Consider the following 20,027-nt stretch of genomic DNA (forward strand, 5'->3'; position numbering starts at 1 on the left):
CCAGAGCTGGTGCACCCCCCCCCCCCCGTTCCGCATCCACAAGGACACGCGTGAGCACCGGCTCCGGCTGCCAGCACGGTCCCCACACACCGCCGGCATGGGACCACGGTGCCGGCCTGCCGCCCGGCCGTCTGCACTCTCGGAGCTGCGGCTCCACAAGGCTGAGGGCGCGTGTTCTCACAGCCGCGGGGAGCCAGGGTTCGGGGGCAGGACCCGCACAGGGCAAGCCCCCGGCGGCCGAGGGGCCCCGAAACGCCCGCGGGAGGCAGGAGGCCCCGAGGGGAGCGGACACCACGCTCCACCGGGAGCCCAGGCTGGGGCGTGGCCTGGGCCCAGGAGCCGGGTGGCCGTGGGGTCGGGGAAGGGCCCCCAGAGCCGAGCCCCGCAGGGCCTGTGGCTCGGGGCGGGGAGCGTCAGGCAGATCCCGCTCTGGCCGCCTGGGAGGAGTGAGGAGGTGCAGCCTGCAGGGCTGTGGGCGCTGGTTCCCGGCTCCCGCTGCGGGTGGGGAGGGCCAGCCCGTGGGCCAGGGGTCATGGCCTCGAGCCCCTCCCGTTAGCGGCGAGGGAAGGAGCCCGGCACTTGGGAGGGGAGGCCGTGGTCCCGGGCGGACACTGAGCCGGGCCGGTCTTCGGGCTCGGCGGGCAGGGGCCCCACCTGGGCAGCGGGTCGGCCCGATGGAGTCAGTGGGTGGAGGAGGCCCCCTCTCTGGGGCTCACCCTCTTGTGAGGCAGCAGAAGGGGGACGGAGGCCGGGGCCCAGCTGATCCTCCCTCCTGCCAGCTCCCAGCTTCCTTGGCCGGGTCCCAACCGCCCTACACCGGGTGTTCCCTCCAGGGCAGCGGGCTGCACAGGGTGTGTGTGTGCGTGTGAGATGATCCAGTGCTGCCTCCCAGGCTGACCCCGCCCCCCCCCGCTGTCATGGCTCCTAGTCCACTAATCACGGCCTCCACCTCCCCGGGACCCCCTGACACACTCAGACCCTCAGGCCCAGCCCCTCCACGCGGTTCCCCTAGGCCGCATCCTCAGCCTGGACACGACCCCCCGCTGCCAGCGCCGGCCTCCCGCCTCCCAGATGGCTCCGCGGGCCGGGCCTGGGACGGAGGGCGTGGCCTGAGGCAGAAGGGAGGGGCCTGGGCCAGAGGGCGGGGCCTGGGCCAGAGCCTTAAAGAGCCCCGCGCCCCGCCCAGCACTGTGGCTCCACCATGGCCCAGACTGCCAAGCTCCAGCTCTTCGTCAAGGTGCCGGCGGGCTGCGGGGCGGGGCGGGGGCTCGGGACGAGCTCTGTGGGTGCCACTGTCTCGGGGGAAAGGGGCTGCAGGGTGGGTCTCCGTGGCAGTGTCTGCGCCCCTTCCCTGGGGTGGGCGGGCTCAGGCGCCCTGCGGGAGCTGAATAGAACGGGGTTAGCCCGAGGGGAGAAGGGCCCCGAAAGGGCTAAGGGTGGCCCTGTCCCAACGCCCCCTGGGCTCCTGGGCCGGGCAGCCCCTCAGCAGGGAGGTGCCAAGCAGGTGGCCAGAGGCCAGGCCGGCGGGGAGCTGGGGATCGATGCCAGAGGGGTGTCCTCGGCCCTCTGGCACTTTCTGGGCAGCGGGCGGCTGGTGCCCGGCCTCGGTGCCCGGCTGGCTGTCCCGTGAATCATTCTGAAACCAGCTCCCTGGGCCGACCCCGCCCAAAACCAGCCTGTGGGGCTGGAGCCCAGGGCCCTGGCCTCTACCCAGGCTCTTCAGATAAGGGCTGAGGGCCAGGCCCCAGCGCCAGAGTCCACCGGCCCCGTGCCCGCTCCCAGCCTCCAGGTCCGGGGCCCTCCCCCCCCAGGACCACGTCAAGGACCCTCACCAGCCGCTTCTGAGTCTGGCCGGGCTCCAGCCTCTTGGCAGCGGGAGGCCAGGCCCCACTGGCCTGGGGGCAGGATACCTGTCTGCTCTTTGCTCTGACCCCCACCCCCACCCCCACCCGCAGGCGAGCGAGGACTGTGAGAGCGTGGGCCACTGCCCCTCCTGCCAGCGGCTCTTCATGATCCTGCTCCTCAAGGGCGTGCCCTTCATGCTCACCACCGTGGACACCCGCAGGTGAGCACCCCGGGCCCTGCCCCTGCCCCTGCGCCCTCCCCGCTGGCCACTACCCCGCTCCCTGCGCCCGCAGGTCCCTGGACGTGCTGAAGGACTTTGCGCCCGGCTCCCAGCTGCCCATCCTGCTCTACAACGGCGAGGCCAAGACGGACACGCTGCAGATCGAGGAGTTCCTGGAGGAGACGCTGGGACCCCCCGCGTGAGCGTCCTGGCTCGGCAGGAGGGGCCCCAGGACAGAGCCCGGTGGGTGCTGTGGGCAGTGCCAGGGTCTGACCCTCTCCCCTCCCCCCCCAGGTTCCCCAGCCTGGCGCCCCGCTACCGGGCGTCCGCCACGGCGGGCAACGACGTCTTCGGCAAGTTCTCGGCCTTCATCAAGAACCCCGCCCCCGGGCAGGACGACGGTGAGGGGGGCGTCCTCGGGGAGGGTCCCCCGGGGAGGGTCCGGGGGCGCCCTCCGGGCCGGGACTCACCGGGCGCCCGCACCCCAGCCCTGTACCAGCAGCTGCTGCGCGCCCTGGCCAGGCTGGACGGCTACCTGCGGGCGCCCCTGGAGGACGAGCTGGCCCGCGAGCCGGGGCTGCGGGAGTCCCGCCGCCGCTTCCTGGATGGGGACCGGCTCACGCTGGCCGACTGCGGACTGCTGCCCAAGCTGCACATCGCGGACGTGAGCGGGGGCCGGGCCAGGGGCGCGGGCGGGCAGGCGGGGGGTGCGGGCGGCGAGGCCCTGACCCAGCCGGGCCCCCCTCCCCGCAGACGGTGTGCGCGCACTTCCGGGGGGCCCCCATCCCGGCCCAGCTGCGCGGCGTCCGCCGCTACCTGGACAGCGCGCTGCAGGAGAAGGAGTTCAAGTACACGTGCCCGCACAGCGCCGAGATCCTGGCGGCCTACCGGCCGGTGGTGCACACCCGCTGAGCCCCCGCCCCTGCCCCTGCGCCCCCACAGCCCCATGAAGCCACTGACCTCCTGGGCCGGACGCCCCCCGGTGGGCTGCTCGGATGACGGACAGCCCAGAGCCACAGGGGCAGAGACTGGTCGGGCGCCGCCCATCCCCCTGCCCGGGGAGGACGGACCGGATCAGGCTCCCAAACCAGTCAGTCCGGGGCGGAGCGGCAGGATGGCCAGGAGGGCGGGGAGCAGAGCCCAGCCCGAGCACCTGAGGGCGCCCAGCCAGTGGGTGGGGTGGCCCGCATTCCTCAGCCCCACCCAGGCAGCAGGCCACCCCCATCTCTCCCAGGGCCTGTGTGCAGGCTGTGGGGTGCTCGAGGCCATGCCCTGCTGGGCGGGGGGAGAGGGGTGTGCCCCAGGGGAGGACGGAGTTCCAGGCTTGGGGAGCCCCGGCCCAGCCCTGCATGCCCCCCCCCCAGGCAGCTCCTGGGCTGGCACCGGCCTGTGGCCCACACCCAGGTGGCAGGGCCATGGGGGACGACGCCGGACCCCTCTCCCAGCCAGCCAGCCCCCAGAGCCAGAGCCTCGCCTGACCGGCCGGCCGTTTACTGAACGGGGGAGGGGCTCGGAGGCTGGACCTCGAGACTGCCCCTCTTCTCACAGGCAAACTCCGGGCAGCGGGACCCCACTCTCCGCAGCAGGGTCAGAGGTCATCAAAGTCGACGCCACTGGCCGGTTTCTTACTGGGAGGGAAGAGGGTGTGTGAGGAGGTGCAGAGGGGAGGGGTGGCCCCGGGCACAGGGGGAGGGCATGGGCGGCACCTTTTGAAGCCGGGGTTGATGAGGGACTCTCCGGGGCTCCGCCTCCTGACCCCAGGCCCAGGGCCGCCTCTCTGAGAATCTGGGTCTGGGGGAGCAGGAGGGAGGGGGTCTGCATACCATGGGACCCCAGCCCCCCCATCCCGCTGCCCCAGACAGCGCCTCTCTGGAGTTGGGGTTTGTTCTGGGGCCGCGGTCGGCAAACTCATTAGCTAACAGAGCCAAATATCAACAGCACAACGACTGAGATTTCTTTGGAGAGCCACGTTTTTTAAACTTAAACTTCTGCTAACGTCACTTCTTCCACATAGACTTGCCCAGGCCGTGGTGTTTTGTGGAAGAGCCGCCCTCCAGGGGCCAAAGGGCTGCATGTGGCTCGAGAGCCGCGGTTTGCCCACCATGGTTCTGGGGAAAACGAGTCCCAGAGGCATGGGCACAGCCCAGGCCCCGGCCCCGGGGAGGCCTTACCTGGTGAGAAGGGCAGAGGCCCCCCTGGCCGAGGGCTCTTCCTGGGGCTGGCGGCCGTCTCCTCTGCGGCTGCGAGGGGAGGGGAGGCCAGGAATGGAGGCACCGCCTGGGACCCAGGGAGACTGTGGGGTACGCCCTCCCCGATCCTACCTGCCAGCTGCCGCTCCAGGCTGCACACACGCTCGGCCAGGCTCAGCGTCAGTGCCTGCAGCCTGGGGGCAGCCTCGGGGCCCGGCACTTCAGAGAGGTCAAAGTCCAGCGGCCAGGGCCCCCCAGAGAGGGTCAGGGACGCCCCGTCCCCCTGCGGAGTGAAGGCCACCGCTTGCCGCTGGAAGGCTGCCCTGGGGAGGGAGGAGGTGAGCGCTGGGCCGGACCCAGCGGCTCCGGGCCTGCCCATCCGTCCCACCAGCTCGGGGCTCACCTGAACTGGGGGGCGAGGTCCTCTGCCGCGCTCAGGCCGCATCGGGCGTTCTGCAGGGCGAGGGGCGGTCACCGAGGCACCCCAAACCTGCCCGACCCGGAGCACCCTGGACCCCAAGCCCGTCTTAGGGCGACAGCTCAGAGCCGGGGACAGGGCCCGCCCCGCCCTCCACCCGCGGGGTCCGTTACCCACCAGGGCCGCCAGGCGGGCGGGCGGGAAGCAGGTGCTCCAGAGCCGCGCGCCATCCGTCACGCTGCGGGAGGGACTGTCAGCGGCCGCCCGGGAGCCGCCCGCCCCGCCCCCGGGCCCACACTCACTGCAGGCGGAAGCCGCGCCGGCCCCCGGCGCCCCGCTCCTCCTCGCCCCGCTCCTCCTCGCCCCGCTCCTCCTCGCAGAAGCACACGAAGCGCGGGGGCCCCGGGCCCGGCGGCAGCGTGCAGAGCGCGGCCCAACGCGGCGGCGCGGCCATGCTCCCTCCCGCGCTCGAAGCGCCCAAGCGCCTGCGCAGGGCAAGAGGCGGGGCGGGGCCTGCGCGGGGGGCGGGCCCTGGGCGGGGCCTACGCCGGGCCCATCAGACTCAGGCCCGTGCCGGGTGATAGTGTATGGGCGGGGCTTCGTCACGGGGCGGAAACTAGGGGCGGGGCTATATCAAGGCGGGGGATGGGGCGGAGCTTAGTAACCGTGCGAATACTAGGGGCGGGGCTACACCTGGGGCGTGGTCACGTCGCTGGAGTGGGCCTTAGTGCGGGGCGGGGCTGTGTCGCTGGGGGCGGGGGTTAGTTCGGGCGGGACTCCGGGATTGATCGAGGTTGGGCTGCGCCGCGTGGTGGCGGCTCAGGCGCCTGTGACCGCGGAGCGGCGGTTTCTGTTTGGGGCCTCACTCGCCCGCCCCCTCCTCCCGCCCCGGGAGCCGGGGTTCCCGCCTTCGCGTGCAGACCCAGCCCGGCCCCGCCTGTGCATCTGCGTCCCTCGGTGGCTGCCCCGGCGGCCGCACCGGGAACTGCACACCGGCCTCCGCCCTCCCGGAGGAATCGCTCAGGAGCCTTCAGACACAGACAAACAGCGTCTCATGCCGGACACGCCGACACAGACTGAATAAAGGACGTGGACCAGCCCAAAGCCCGCTGCCTGGCTCCCCGTCCCGGCCTGCGCCCGGAGCCTAGGGAGGGGGGGCAGGGCCTGCGGGCTCAGGCCGCCCCAGGGGGTGAAGGCACAGGTCTCAGGTCTCAGCGCCGTGGTCATCTGCCCTGAGTGGGGAGGGCGGACACCCCGCCTCTGACCTGCCCCCCCAGCAGGCCCCCAGGCAGAGCGGCCAGAGCAGGCCCAGGCGGCCTCAGGTGACCGACCACAGGACAGACACACAGACACTGCCAGCTGCTTTAGATTTTATTCTCAGAGGAGGACAAAGCCGAGGGCCGGAGTGGTGGTCGGGGAGCCAGGGCTGGGACTCGGGGTCACCGAGAGCATGGAGCAGGGCGGCCGGCCAGGTCCTGAGGGCCCGTCACCTGCCTGAGAACAGGAGGAGCTGGAGCAGGCGGCCCGCCCTGCCCCTCCCCACTGCCCCGCCCCACTGCACCCCAGTGCACCCATCCCAGGATCTGCAGCCTCCCCAGCAGCCCAGGCTACCGGGGAGGGGAAGCCCCAAGGTCTCCTGGGACCTCCACATCAGATCCCACCCCAGCCCCAGCCCCTCCTGCCTCGCTGGACCCCACGGGGGAGTCCCGCCCCTTGGGCTGGCCCCTGCAGGCCAGGGACCCCCTTGCATGGCGGGTTGAATGGCGGGTGAGGCCAGCCCACAGCCCACTCACCTACTGCGAGACATCCATGCACTTGCCTGCGGAGAAAGAGGCGAGGGACGGCAGCGGTCAGTGCCTGGGTCAGGGCCACTCCCGCCCCTCCCCTCCCACCTCTCACCCATCCCCAGCTCCATCACTCCCAACCCTCCCCAACCCCCGCTGCAGACAGGCGGCCTGACCCCCAGGGCCCAGGGCCTGAGCCTCGGGGCGCCCACGTTCGGGCCCCAAAGTGCTGCTGCCGCGGTGCCCACAGCGCCCGCCCCCACCCGCTGGAGACGCCTGAGTCTGGGCCGACAGGGCCTGGCCCCCCGGGGGTGCTGGTTGGAGGGGGGCTGTGGGCCACGGTCGTGGGGGAGGACAGGGCCCCCTGTGTAGGCCATGCCGCTGCTCAGGGTGGTCTGGCCTCCGGGAGCGAGGAGACTGTCCGCTCTGACCGGCTGCAGCCCGCTGCCCGCCCGAGGTGGCCCCTCACCCGTGTACGGCGGAAAGAGGATGTCCTCCTCGGGGAAGCCCTTGGCGGCGGCGAAGGCGGTGAACTTGTCCTTCACAGCGTCCTCCGGGGTCTCAGTGCGGCCTGGGCGGGGCGGACGGGGACCGGAGGCCTCAGATCTGCCTCCCCGCGTGGGCGTGCCCCCCTCCCGAGGGCCTGAGGCCGGGGAGGTACGGGGGAGGGAGGACGGGGCGGGGGGTACAGGGCAGGGGGCCAGAGGGGTTCGGGGCGGGGCAGGGGGGTACGGGTAGAGGGTACGGGGCGGGGGTGGGGGGCAGGGCTAGGGGGTAAGGGGGGGTACGGGGCTGGGGGGTGGACAGGGGAGGAGGGACAGGGCGGGGAGGGTGGTCAGGAGGGTAGGGGGAGGCGGGCACGCACTGTACAGCGTGGCCAAGTGGAAGCCGTTGTGTTCTCGCCGGCGCACACAGTGTACAGCAGTGCATACTCGCTGTCCGTCTCCTCCACCCACAGGTCCTGCGTGTTGCCCCAGACTGCGGGCCACAGTGACCACATGGGCGACCCTGCCCCGACCTCCGGCTGCCTTCCCCCCCTCCCTCCCACCTCCTGCCCGCACAGCCTGGGCACTGCCGGAGCCAGGGGACCCCCGCACCCCCACCCGTTCCCAAACCGGAGCCCGGGGGCAGCCAGCACACAGGCTCAGACAACGAGGGGGTCAGGGTGCAGCCACCAGCCCCTCTGCTCAAAGGGGGAAGGAGACCCATCGCCCCGGAGAGGGAGGAGCCCAGGATGGGGTGCTGTCGCCTGCCCGTCCAGCAGGGGGAGCAGCAAGGTCTGGGGAGACCCCAGGGGGCAGGGCGGGGCCAGCAGGACTGGCTCCACAGCAGGTCCTGGTGTCCCCCCCACCCCCACCTCCCCACCCCCCGCTTCGGGCAGATCCAGCCAGAGGCCAGCTCGGAAGGGAGGCCCTCAGCCTGCTGGGTTGGGGTGCTGTCACCCGCAGTGCATCCAGGCCGCCGGCGTGGGTGTCACTCACAGGGGCTGGTGTAGGTGTAGTGGCCGGGGGTGTTCGTTGGCGACAGCAGCATGCTCCGCGTCTCATACTCCTCTCTCCTGCGGGCAGGGCACTGTCGGGGTCAAGCGTGGGGCTCCCGGCCGGCAGCCAGCCACGGGGGCAGGCCGGGCCCTGGGGGAGCCCTCAGCCCGATGCCCCCCCAGCCCCACCCCACCTGGGGAAGCTGGTGGTGAGGTTGAGGACTCCATCCCCTTGCTCGGGCTCGGCCGGGGCCACCACGACCAGGCACATGGACTGGGAGTCCTTCTGCTCCAGGAACCAGCTGGCGTTGGAGGCCAGGCCCACGGCGAACCAGCGCCCCAGGAACTGCGGACAGACCCCCATCAGCCAGGCACCCCGCCCTCCATGTCCCGTGGCCAGTCTGCCCCCCGCCCAGCGCCTCGCGGAGCGGCAGCTCAGGGCACTGGGCCGTTTGGGGGGGCTGGAGCTTGGCCGCTGGTGTCCACGACTCTGGATGCTCCAGGGAAGGGCAGGGCGGCGGGCGGACCCAGTGCCAGGCCCACGGGAGTCTGCGGCCCCCCAGCCCCGCCCTGTCTGCATCTCCCGCCGGGGGGTGTCCCAGCTCCGTGCCTGCGCCCCCCAGCACCCCGAGCTCTGAGGGTGACTGTTTGGAGGGTAGGCAGGCAGGGGGCCGGCGTGTCTGCGGGTCCCGTGTGAGGCCTGTGGACACGGGCTTCCCCGCTGGAGGAAGGGCAGCGTGGCCGGTCGGTCCTCTCCCCGGGGGACTGCCCAGGCAGAGCCCCTCCCTCCGCAGAGCCCTCCCCGGGGGACCGGCAGGGGCCCCACCTGGTCCAGCTGGAAGCCGGCCAGAGCCGGGGCCGGCAGGACCCCCAGGGCCCCCAGCAGGACCAGCGCCATCCACAGGGAGCACGGAGCGGCCATCGTGGCTGAGCGGTTGTCAGAGTTGGAGGCAGGAGCAGCAGTGAGGCCAAGTGCGAGTTGCACGACGGCAGAGCCGGGAGGACCCTATTTAAGGGCCCGGCTTGGCCTGTGCCCAGAGCCAAGGCCGGCCCTGAGGCGCATGACACCTCAGCTCCCCCCACCCCCAGCTCTTCCCGCAAAGGCTCCGATCCCACAGGCAATCTGCCCGGGGGCTGGGGCTGGGGGCAGGCAGGGCCCTTTCCAGAGACAGAACCTGCCCTGGTGCTGATGGGGGAGGGCACTCAACTGCAGCCCTGCCTGTCCCTGGCCTGCAGGCCGCTGCCGCCTTGGGGTGTGCTGGACACTGGGGTGGGGGCCCCTCCTGCCACCCCCCAGAAACAGGTGCTGGGCCCTGGCACTGCCTCCGGACTCACGGGCACAAGGGGGCCGGGGACCTCAGGCCCGGTGCAGGGGGGACCCCAAGAGGCTGCCTGGGGGCACCCCAAGAGGCCTGTAAGCTGAGCTCAGTTACCCAGCAGACATGAGGCTGCTTCGTCCCTGAGCGGCATGGGCCAGAACAGGGCTGGGGGGGAGGCGGCCGCTCGCCTGCTGCGCCAGACACTGGGGTACAAGGCGCTGCCCCGTCCTCAAACTGCCCCGGGCCACCCCCAGACCACACCCAGGCCATCCCCACACCACCCCAGACCAACCCCAGGCCACCCCCAGGCCACCCTGTTGTGGGGTTGAACCCTGGGTTCAAAATAAGACCACCGGAGGCTAATTAATTAATTTTTTTAAAAAAAAGCAGGCAGGGATTTATTGAACTGGCCAGTACAGCCGCAAGAGCACCACACACAAGTGGTCTCCACACGACTGCACCGTTTCAGGGTAGGCAATTCCTTTTAAAGGTTTAAACCTCAAGAATTTTCCTTTTGTTCCTAAAACCCTAAAGACTAAATTCTAAAGACTGGGGAAAGCCAGCAGGGTCGGTTCCAGTCATGTCCTGCTGTACGTTGGAATGTGGTCCTGTCTTGCAATAGCGATAACACAGAAGCAGAGCTCAGCAGTTAGTCTCTAAAGGTTATCTACAGTTTCTATCCCTGAAGCTACTGAGTCAGTTGGAGTCATTCTCTCGTGGTCCTGGTCCCAGGCAAGGGAAAATTGCCTTAGCCTCCAGGTCTTCTCCTGGAAGCTGAGGTAAGTACCCTGTGTTTTAATCAGATGCAGGGGCCAAACTAGGAGGGTTACAATTCAAATAGCAGTTTTTACCAAAGTATGGTTGCCACTATATTTCAATCCCAGGCCACCCCCAGGTCACCCCAGGCCACACCCAAGCCACCCCCAGGCCACCCCAGACCACCCCCAGGCCACACCCAGAACACCCAGGCCACACCCAGACCACCCCAGACCACCACCAGGCCACACCCAGATCACCCCCAGACTACCCCAATACCACCCCCAGGCCACTTCCATACTGCCCCAAAGCCACCCCAGACCACCACCTGGCCACCCCCAGGCGGCCCCAGACCACCCCCAGGCCGCCCCAGGCCACCCCCAAGCCACCCCAGGCCACCCCAGACTGCCCCCAGGCCACCAAGAGGCCACCCTGTTGTGGGGTCGAACCCTGGGTTCAAAATAAGACCACCGGAGGCTGATTAATTAATTTAAAAAAAAAGAAGGCAAGGATTTATTGAACTGGCCAGGACAGTTGCCAGAGCACCACACGCAGGTGATCTCCACACGACTGCACCGTTTCAGGGTAGGCAATTCCTTTTAAAGGTTTAAACCTCAAGAATTTTCCTTTTGTTCCTAAAATCCTAAAGACTAAATTCTAAAGACGGGACAGCCAGCAGGGTCTGTTCCCAGTCACAGCCTACTGGACGTGGGAATGTGGCCCTATCTTGCGATAGCGATAACACAGAAGCAGAGCTCAGCAGTTAGTCTCTAAAGGTTATCTATAGTTTCTATCCCTGAGACAGTGGGAATTATTCTCTTGTGGTCCTGGTCCCAGGCAAGGGAAAATTGCCTTAGCCTCCAGGTCTTCTCCTGGAAGCTGAGGTAAGTACCCTGTGTTTTAATCAGATGCAGGGGCCAAACTAGAAGGGTTACAATTCAAATAGCAGTTTTTACCAAAGTATGGTTGTCACTATATTTCAACCCCGGGCCACCCCCAGGCCACCCCCAGGCCACCCCAGACCACCACCAGGCCACCCCAGACCCCCCCCTCTTCCCGGAGCTGGAGAGCAGCCTGACCGGGGACGGGCAGGACACAACTGGAGCAGCGTCCCCACAGCCGTCAGCCGGCCCCAGGGCCGCTGGCTCTGTCCCCTGCGGCTCTTGCACGCTGGGAGGCCGGGCTCCAGTGGGGCACGCAGCACCTTCACGTGGGAACCCCAGGGACTGACTTCACAAGGCCCCGGCTCGGCCCTCGGGCACGGGCTGACTTTCAACCTTAACCAGGACGGACGGACCAGGCTGGCTCTCACCAGTCGGGACCAGTCTGAGGTCTTGTCGGAATGGGCCGTGGGGATCCGTGTACAGACCCCTCCCCCCACGGTTCCTCTGCTCCCCCTCCCCCTCCTGAGCTCCGGGCCCGCCTGCCGGTGCCCACAGTGGGTGGGTGTTGGCCTAAGGCTGCGGGTCCCATCCGTGCTCTGCTCTCACCCTCCCAGTCCCTTCCCCTCTCTCTGAAAGTCAGTAAGAAACCAAACCAGCCGAAACCGGTTTGGCTCAGCGGTAGAGCGTAGGTCTGCGGACTAAAAGGTCCCAGGTTCGATTCCGGCCAGATGCATGTACATTGGTTGCGGGCACATCCCTGATAGGGGGTGTGCAAGAGGCAGACAGTCGATGTTTCTCTCTCATCGATGTTTCTAGCTCTCTATCTCTCTCCCTTCCTCTCTGTAAGAAAATCAATAAAATAAAAAAAGAAAAAAAAGAAAAAGAAACCAAACCAAGCCAAATCCCGTGCCCTGGCGGCTGTGAGCATGGCCTGTGGTTGCGGCTCCTGAATAAATCGTCTTTTCTCTCCCAGCACCTAGTGCTCCTGTTCAAAGGGGCAGGGAGCCCCCCGGGGCTCCGCATCCTGAGGGCAGGGCCAGCTCTGTGGCCCCGGGGCCCGGCCAGGAGGGAGGGTGCCCAGGCGGGAGGGCACCAAGGAGGGTGGTCGCCCAGGCGGGAGGGGGCCCAGGCGGGAGGGCGCCCCAAGTGGGAGGGTGCCCCGCCCTCTGGGGGGTCCAGTGAGGGCCGACACCGCCTGGGCCAGCCCCGGCGCTCCGGATGCCGCCACCCACCCCATGCGGTCGCCCGGTGTCTGGGCCGGCTCCTCAGGGCACCCAGTGTGTGCCCGCTGGGGGAGGGTGTGGGCACAGATGGGGCCAGGCCCCGGGGACGGCTGTGCCTGGACGTGGCCTGGCCCTGGGGAGGGAGGTTTGGCGAGGAGTGAGGATGGGGGCAGGTGGGAGAGCAGCAGGGGCTCACTGCCCAGGGGCTCACCCCGTCCCCAGGCCTGGCCCCCCAGCCGGGCTCCATCAGCTGCCACAGCTGCCTCTCAGCTCCCTGAGCCTGGGCATCAGGCAGGGTGGGGCCGGGAATCTGGGCAGGCTCCTGGCTGGAGGAGTGGGGTGCCAGGCAAGGAGCTGAGGGCCGGGGCTGTCTTGCTCTGCCCCCCAGATGGGGAAATGTTGGGGGTCCCCCTTCACGTGCCCCCTCCCGCTCCCCAGAAATGAGCAGGTTGACCGGGATCAGGGCTCCAAGCAGCTTTATCTGTAAAACCTAGAGGGGGACGTAGGCGATCTCACCCCCCCACGCCGAGCCCAGACCACGCCCGGTCACGCCCGGTCACGCCGGGCTGCCCCCTCTGTCCTGAACCCCAGCAGGCTCAGCCACTGCTGTGAGCTGGCACAGGCTCGTCACCCCAGATGGCGCTCATACGTGCATGAGTGCGTATGCATGCAGGTGTGTGCGTTTCTATGTGTGTGCAAAGAGTGTGCATGTCTTTGTGTGCAATTCTTTGTGTGCATGTCTGTGTGTCTGTGTGTTCATGTCTATGTGTGCACGTGTGTGTATACATGTTTGTGCACATCTCTCTGTGAAACATGTGTACGTGAAACGTGTGTCTGTGTGCGTGCCTGTGTGTGCAACATGTGTGCATGTGAATGTCTGTGTGTGCAGGTCTATGTGTCTCTGTGAGTGTGTGCATGTCTCTGTGTGTCTGTGTGTGCACGTCTCTGTGTCTCTCTGTGTGTGGAGGTGAATGTGGGGATGGGAGGGGGTGTGGAGGTGGGTGTGGGGAGGGGAGGGGGTGTGGAGGTGGGTGTGGGGAGGGAATGTGGAGGTGGTTTTGGGGGGGGACGAGGGGTGGAGGTGGATGTGGGGAGGGGAGGGGGTGTGGAGGTGGGTGTGTGATGGGAGGGGGTGTGGAGGTGGGTGTGGGGAGGGGAGTGGTGTGGAGGTGGGTGTGGGGAGGGGAGGGGGTGTGGAGGTGGGTGTGGGGAGGGGAGGTGGTATGGAGGGGGTGTGGGGAGGGGAGTGTTGTGGAGGTGGGTGTTGGGAGGGGAGGGGGTGTGGAGGTGAGTGTGGGGAGGAGTGGGTTGGGGAGGTGGGTGTGGGGCTGTTGGCCCTCTGAGCCCCCCCGTCGCCGGCAGGTGTACAAGTCGCGGAAGATCGGCAGCATCCTGGCCGTGGACCGCCTGTGCCTGGGCGTGCGCCCCGGCGAGTGCTTCGGCCTCCTGGGCGTCAACGGCGCCGGCAAGACCTGCACCTTCAAGATGCTCACGGGCGATGAGAGCACCACGGGCGGCGAGGCGTTCCTCAAGGTCAACAGGCACAGGTGCCGGGGCGTCCGGCGGGTGTCGGCGGGTCTGAGGGGGCGCCAGGCTGGTCAGGAAAGGTCAGGGCGGGTCTGAGGGGGCGCGGGGCGGGTCTGGCGGACACCGGATGGTCTGAGTGGGCGCTGAGGGTCTGAGGGGGCGCCGGGTGGGTCTGGGGAGGTCTGAGGGGTGCTGGGCGGGTCTGGCAGACACCGAAGGGTCTGAGGGGGCTCAGGGCGGGTGTAGGCGGGTCTGAGGGGGCGCGGGGCGGGTCTGGCGAATACCGGAGTGTCTGAGGGGATGCCGGGCTGGTCAGGGCGGGTCTGAGGGGGCGCCGCGCGGGTCGGGGCGGGTCTGAGGGGGCAGCTAGTGGGTCAGGGTGGGTCTGAGGGGGCGCCTTGCGGATCTGGCGAACACCGGAGGGTCTGAGTGGGCCCCGAGAGTCTGAGGGGGCGCCGGGCGGGTCTGGGGAGGTCTGAGGGGGCGCCGGGCGGTTGTGGGCGGGTCTGAGAGGGCGCCGGGCGGGTCTGGCCGACACTGGAGGGTCTGAGGGGGCGCCAGGCAGGTCTGGCGGACACCAGAGGGTCTGAGGGGATGCCGGGCGGGTGTGGGTGGGTCAGGGCGGGTCTGAGGGGGCGCCGGGCGGGTCTGGTGGGGTCTGAGTGGGCTCTGGGCGGGTCTGGCGGACACCGGGGGGTCTGAGGGGACGGCGGGCGGATGTGGGCGGGTCCGAGGGGGCGCCGGGCGGGTCTGGCGGACACCGGAGGGTCTGAGTGGGCGCCAAGAGTCTGAGGGGGCGCCGGGCGGGTCTGGGGAGGTCTGAGGGGATGCCGGGCGGGTGTGGGTGGGTCAGGGCGGGTCTGAGGGGGCGCCGGGCGGTTGTGGGCGGGTCTGAGGGGACGGCGGGCGGTTGTGGGCGGGTCTGAGGGGGCGCCGGGCGGGTCTGGTGGGGTCTGAGTGGGCTCTGGGCGGGTCTGGCGGACACCGGAGGGTCTGAGTGGGCGCCTAGGGTCTGAGGGAGCGCCGGGTGGGTCTGGGGGGGTCTGAGGGGGCGCCCGGCGGTTGTGGGCGCGTCTGACGGGTGCCGGGCGGTTGTGGGCGGGTCTGGGGCGCCGGGCTGGTCTGGGCGGGTCTGAGGGGCCGTCCGACGAGTCTGGTGGACACCGGAGGGTCTGAGGGGATGCCGGGCAGGTCTGGGCGGGTCAGGGCGTGTCTGAGGCGGCTCCGGGCGTGTGTGGGCTGGTCTGAGGGGGCGCCGGGCGGGTCTGGCGGACACCGGATGGTCTGAGGGGACGGCGGGCGGATGTGGGCGGGTCAGGGCGGGTCTGAGGGGGCGCTGGGCGGGTGTGGGCGGGTCAGGGCGGGTCTGAGGGGGCGCTGGGCGGGTGTGGTCGGGTCTGAGTGGGCGCCGGGCGGTTGTGGGCGACTCTGAGGGGGCGCCGGGCTGGTCTGGCGGACACCGGAGGGTCTGATGGGGCGCCGGGTGGGTCAGGGCGGGTCTGAGGGGGCCACGGGCGGGTCAGGACGGGTCTTAGGGAGCACCTGGCGGGTCTGGCGTCGGGCGGGTCTGGCGGACACCGGAGGGTCTGATGGGGCGCCGGGTGGGTCAGGGCGGGTCTGAGGGGGCCACGGGCGGGTCAGGACGGGTCTTAGGGAGCACCTGGCGGGTCTGGCGTCGGGCGGGTCTGGCGGACACCGGAGGGTCTGAGGGGGCGCCGGGCGGGTCTGGGTGGGTCAGGGCGGGTGTGAGGGGACACCGGGCTGGTCTGGCGGACACCGGAGGTTCTGAGAGGTCGCCAGGCGGGTCAGGGCGGGTCTGAGGGGGCGCCGGGTGGGTCTGGCGGACACCGGAGGGTCTGAGGGGATGCCTGGCGGGTCTGGGGGACACCGCAGGGTCTGAGCGGGCGCCTGGCGGGTGTGGGCGGGTCTGAGGGGGCGCCGGGTGGATCTGGCGAACACCGGAGGGTCTGAGGGGATGCCGGGCGGGTCTGGGGGACACTGGCGGGACTGGGCAGGCGGGTGCCGGGCGGGTCTGAGCAGGTCCAGGTTGGTCTGGCGGCACCGGGCAGTTCTGGGCGGTTGCCCGGCGGGTCTGGGGGGCACCGGGCAGGCGCCGGGTGGGTCTGGGTGGGCAGCAGGCGGCGGAGGCTGGCTGCGCCCATGCTCACGGCCTGCGCCCACAGCATCCTCAAGGAGCCGCTGGAGGTGCAGCAGAGCCTGGGCTACTGCCCGCAGTTCGACGCCCTGTTCGACGAGCTCACGGCCCGCGAGCACCTGCAGCTCTACACGCGGCTGCGCGGCATCCCCTGGAAGGACGAGGCCCAGATGGGGCCGCCCCGGGGCTGGGCGTCAGGGAGGGCGGGGGCGGCAGGAGGAGTGGGGCAGGGCGGGAGGGGCGGGGCCAGCAGGGAGGGGCGGAGCTGAAGTGAAGGGGCGGGGCTGTCAGGGGAGGGGAGGGGCCGGTGGGCGGGGCCTCTGATGGTTGCCCGGGCCCAGGTGGTGAAGTGGGCACTGGACAAGCTGGAGCTGACCAAGTACGCGGACAAGCCGGCCGGCACCTACAGCGGCGGCAACAAGCGGAAGCTGTCCACGGCCATCGCCCTCATCGGGTACCCGGCCTTCGTCTTCCTGGTGAGCCGGCGCCGGCCTGCCTGGGTTCTGGGCAAGCCCAGGAGGGAGCGGCAGGCGGGGTGCCCGCTAAGCCCAGTGCCCCCCCAGGACGAGCCCACCACGGGCATGGACCCCAAGGCCAGGCGCTTCCTCTGGAACCTCATCCTGGACCTCATCAAGACGGGGCGCTCCGTGGTGCTGACCTCGCACAGGTGTGCCCCCCGCCTGCCCTCTGACCGCCCCGCCCTCTGCCCTCTGCCCCGTGCCAGCCTGTGCCCTCGCCCGCAGCATGGAGGAGTGCGAGGCGCTGTGCACGCGGCTGGCCATCATGGTGAACGGGCGGCTGCGCTGTCTGGGCAGCATCCAGCACCTGAAGAACCGGTGAGGCGCGGCGGGCGGCGGGCCGTGGGTGGAGGCGGCGGCCGTGGGTGCGGGCGGCGGCCGTAGTGGGGGTACGGGGTGGCCGCTCTCGGCAGTGCGGCTGTGGCCATGGGCCCGTCCGGCAGGTTCGGGGACGGCTACATGATCACCGTGAGGACCAAGAGCAGCCACAACGTGAAGGACGTGGTGCGGTTCTTCAACCGGAACTTCCCCGAGGCTGTGCTCAAGGTGGGGGACCCAGGCCGGGGGGCGGGGGGCACGGCCAACGCAACCTCTGACCTCCCGACCCCGCCCAGGAGCGGCACCACACCAAGGTGCAGTACCAGCTGAAGTCGGAGCGCATCTCGCTGGCCCAGGTGTTCAGCAAGATGGAGCAGGTGGTGGGCGTGCTGGGCATCGAGGACTACTCGGTCAGCCAGACCACGCTGGACAACGTGAGTGCCGGGCGGGCGCCGGTCCGCCCCCCGCCCCTCACCCCCTTACTCACCCCTCACCCCCCCACTGCCTGCCTCCCCGCCCTCTCACCCCCCCACCCGCCCCTCTGCCCCCAGGTGTTCGTGAACTTTGCCAAGAAGCAGAGCGACAACCTGGAGCAGCAGGAGACGGAGCTGCCCTCGGCCCTGCAGTCCCCGCTGGGCCGCCTGCTCAGCCTGTTCCGGCGCCGGCCCGCCCCCACCGAGCTGCGGGCGCTGATGGCCGACGAGTCCGAGGACCTGGACACGGAGGACGAGGGCCTCATCAGCTTCGAGGAGGAGCGGGTGAGCCGGCCGGAGGGGTGGTGGCCGGGCTGCAGGGGCTGCGGGCGGGGCCGGGGGCCGGAACAGGCTGAGCAGGCGGCTCAGCGGGCTCCCGGCCCGACTCCGGGACAGAGGGACCCCGTGCTCGGGACAGACCGCCCCCGGCAGACAGGCCCCCACAGACCCTCGAGGCCGGGAGGCTGGGAGAGGCCTCGGGGAAGGCAGGCAGGGGTGGGGGCACCGGGCTGAGCAGAGGCCGCCCCCCTGGGCGAGGGCGGGGAGGGGGAGAGCATGCCCGGACCTGGGGCCAGGGGTCGGGCACTGCTGGGTGCCGGGTGCCGCCCTAACCGTCCTGTCTGCCGTCTGCCAGGCCCAGCTCTCCTTCAACACGGACACGCTCTGCTGACCACCAGGCACGGCTCAGTTCCCCCCGGAGGGGTGGAACTCGGGGGACAGAGCTGGCCCGGTGCCCGCCCAGCAGGCCCTGGAGGGGGAGGTCCAGGACCAAGGGCTCCAGCCCCTGCCCCGGGCCAGGGCCGCCCTCCCCGCATTGTGCCAAAGGCCGCCCGGCCGGCTGACACCCTCCCCCCCTCTGCCTTAAGCCTCAGCCTCGGCCGGAGCCCAGCTCTACCCGCCCAGCTCGCCCCCCACCCCCCACCCCGGGGCCACCGGGGTGACGCTGCCGGGTGTGCCCGCCCCTCCTGGACCCCCTTCTCTCTGACGACCCGGGCCTGGGCCGGAACTCAGGGGCTGCATCCCGGCCCCGGGCACCCACCTGCTGGGGTTCTGGAAGGGGCGCCAGGACCTGCTTTCGTGCTGGGGGTCCCCCCTGTGGGCCGGGCAGGGGCTGCTGGAGGCAGCAGGCTGGGTACCAGGGATGGCGAGGCCGGCCCCAATGGCCAGGAGAGGACAGGGGCCCCGCCTGCCCCCGGCTGTCACTGCTCCCCACCCAGCCGCCGCCTGCCGCCTGCAGCTGGAGCTGTATGCAGCGCACAGATGTTTGTTTTAAGTAAATAAACAGAAAAGGCCACTCGAGCGTTGTGTCTTGGGGTGACGGGCCCTGGGGACTCAGGGCACCAGCCTGTGGGGGAGGGGCGGGCGGGCAACAGGTCGGCCGGGGGAGGGGGCTCCCACCCCCCAGGCCCTGGCACTGCGGTGGGGAGACCAGGCAGGGGCTGTCCACGGCTCCCCCAGCACCCTCAGCCTGGGCTCCCGCGCTCGGCACCCAAGACGATGGGGTCCTCATGTGCGAGGCTGGGGCAGGCCCTGTGAGGCCTCCCGTGCCCCCTGCCGGGCTCGGGGCCGTGGCGGGCTGGGGTCCGAGGCGGGCGGGGCTGGCTGCCCGGCTCCTCCAGGCCGGCTGTGGGGGGCTCCCAGGGGGAGGGGGACAGAGAGGCTGAGACCCACGTCGGGGAAGGAGCGTGTGCGAAGCTGGTGCCGGGCACGGGGACCTTCCAGGGCTCCCTCCCAGGGGGTGGTGGTCAGTCCTCCCCCTCGGGTGCTTCTGGGACACAGGCCCCCGGAGGGCGGGGTGCATGGCGGGCTTGTCCTTGTCGCCCAGGGGGGATGCGGGGGGCCCTGTCCTGCCATCTCCCGGGCACTTCCTCCCACAGGGACCCTCTGCCTTCACAATAGCCCCACGGCCCCGTGGGATTTGACCCCTTCTAGATTGGCCCCTGCATCTGATTAAAACACAGGGTACTTACCTCAGCTTCCAGGAGAAGACCTGGAGGCTAAGGCAATTTTCCCTTGCCTGGGACCAGGACCACGAGAGAATGACTCCAACTGACTCAGTAGCTTTAGGGATAGAAACTGTAGATAACCTTTAGAGACTAACTGCTGAGCTCTGCTTCTGTGTTATCGCTATCGCAAGACAGGACCACATTCCCACGTCCAGCAGGACGTGACTGGAACCGACCCTGCTGGCTGTCCCCAGTCTTTAGAATTTAGTCTTTAGGGTTTTAGGAACAAAAGGAAAATTCTTGAGGTTTAAACCTTTAAAAGGAATTGTCTACCCATGAAACGGTGCAGTCGTGTGGAGACCACTTGTGTGTGGTGCTCTCAGCGCTGTCCTGGCCAGTTCAATAAATCCTTGCCTGCTTTTTTTTTTTTTTTTAAATTAATTAATCAGCCTCCGGTGGTCTTATTTTGAACCCAGGGTTTGACCCCACATCAGGATGGCCTATAGGTGGCCTGGGGGTGGTGTGGGGGAGGCCTGGGTGTGGTCTGGGGGTGGTGTGGGGTTGACCTGGGGTTTGTCTGGGGTGGCCTGGTGGTGGTCTTGGGGTGGTCTGGGTGTGGTCTGGGTGTGGCCTGGGGGTGGCCTGGGGTTGAAATATAGTGACAACCATACTTTGGTAAAAACTGCTATTTGAATTTTAACCCTCCTATTAGGTCTAGTAATAATTAATGTCGTTTTCTAATACTTTTTTAAATCGAATTTATTTAAACAATACAACAAAATTTAATCAACAATATAGTTGCCGTTGTTTTCTACTACTTGTGCCCAACGCTCAGGAAGCATTTTAATCCCTCTGTTGTAAAATTCTTGTGGTTTTGATGCAAAAAATTCGGTCAATGCATTTTTGAGGCATTCTTCATTATTAAACTTTTTTCCAAGAAGAAAGTTTTGCAAAGAACGAAACAAATGGTAA

The 20,027-nt window shown here is 68.9% G+C and overlaps 4 protein-coding genes across 5 annotated transcripts in view; 2 read left to right on the forward strand and 2 right to left on the reverse strand.

The window, feature by feature from the left end:
- The first annotated feature begins 1,124 nt into the window (after positions 1 to 1,124).
- The window catches only part of CLIC3 (chloride intracellular channel 3), a 30,294-nt gene continuing 11,391 nt past the window's right edge, over positions 1,125 to 20,027 (forward strand). Inside the window, exons 1-6 of one of the 2 annotated variants that reach the window (XM_036416952.1) lie at positions 1,125 to 1,237; positions 1,956 to 2,065; positions 2,139 to 2,264; positions 2,360 to 2,466; positions 2,554 to 2,729; positions 2,819 to 2,996. In XM_036416952.1, the coding sequence (XP_036272845.1) occupies positions 1,202 to 1,237; positions 1,956 to 2,065; positions 2,139 to 2,264; positions 2,360 to 2,466; positions 2,554 to 2,729; positions 2,819 to 2,977 (714 nt within the window). In that variant the 5' untranslated portion in view covers positions 1,125 to 1,201 and the 3' untranslated portion in view covers positions 2,978 to 2,996. Of the gene's footprint in view, positions 1,238 to 1,955; positions 2,066 to 2,138; positions 2,265 to 2,359; positions 2,467 to 2,553; positions 2,730 to 2,818; positions 3,383 to 20,027 lie in introns of those variants that run through there. The other variant, XM_045573922.1, reaches the window with a different exon arrangement.
- Positions 3,550 to 5,126, reverse strand: PAXX (PAXX non-homologous end joining factor). Its single transcript, XM_045573843.1, has 7 exons — positions 4,975 to 5,126; positions 4,850 to 4,910; positions 4,658 to 4,707; positions 4,387 to 4,577; positions 4,237 to 4,305; positions 3,772 to 3,856; positions 3,550 to 3,693 (listed from the first exon to the last, which is right to left on the reverse strand). The coding sequence occupies exons 1-7, from the start codon at positions 5,124 to 5,126 to the stop codon at positions 3,654 to 3,656; spliced, it is 648 nt and encodes a 215-aa protein (XP_045429799.1). The 3' UTR covers positions 3,550 to 3,653.
- Positions 6,030 to 17,233, reverse strand: LOC118707098 (prostaglandin-H2 D-isomerase). Its single transcript, XM_045573935.1, is given in 8 exon segments — positions 6,030 to 6,166; positions 6,466 to 7,027; positions 7,322 to 7,349; positions 7,352 to 7,434; positions 7,938 to 8,014; positions 8,131 to 8,282; positions 8,763 to 8,863; positions 17,224 to 17,233. Coding segments are annotated over 7 exon segments (1,053 nt in total). The 5' UTR covers positions 8,859 to 8,863; positions 17,224 to 17,233; the 3' UTR covers positions 6,030 to 6,111.
- On the forward strand, positions 12,786 to 18,403 carry LOC118707099 (collagen alpha-1(I) chain-like). The gene is given in 11 exon segments (XM_036417002.2): positions 12,786 to 12,791; positions 13,481 to 13,665; positions 15,784 to 15,970; positions 16,142 to 16,276; positions 16,364 to 16,467; positions 16,544 to 16,581; positions 16,584 to 16,636; positions 16,762 to 16,864; positions 16,933 to 17,070; positions 17,188 to 17,394; positions 17,744 to 18,403. Coding segments are annotated over 11 exon segments (1,803 nt in total). The 3' UTR covers positions 18,391 to 18,403.

Source organism: Pipistrellus kuhlii, unplaced genomic scaffold (assembly GCF_014108245.1).
Source record: "Pipistrellus kuhlii isolate mPipKuh1 unplaced genomic scaffold, mPipKuh1.p scaffold_m20_p_57, whole genome shotgun sequence".
In the NCBI taxonomy this organism is placed as follows: domain Eukaryota; kingdom Metazoa; phylum Chordata; class Mammalia; order Chiroptera; family Vespertilionidae; genus Pipistrellus; species Pipistrellus kuhlii.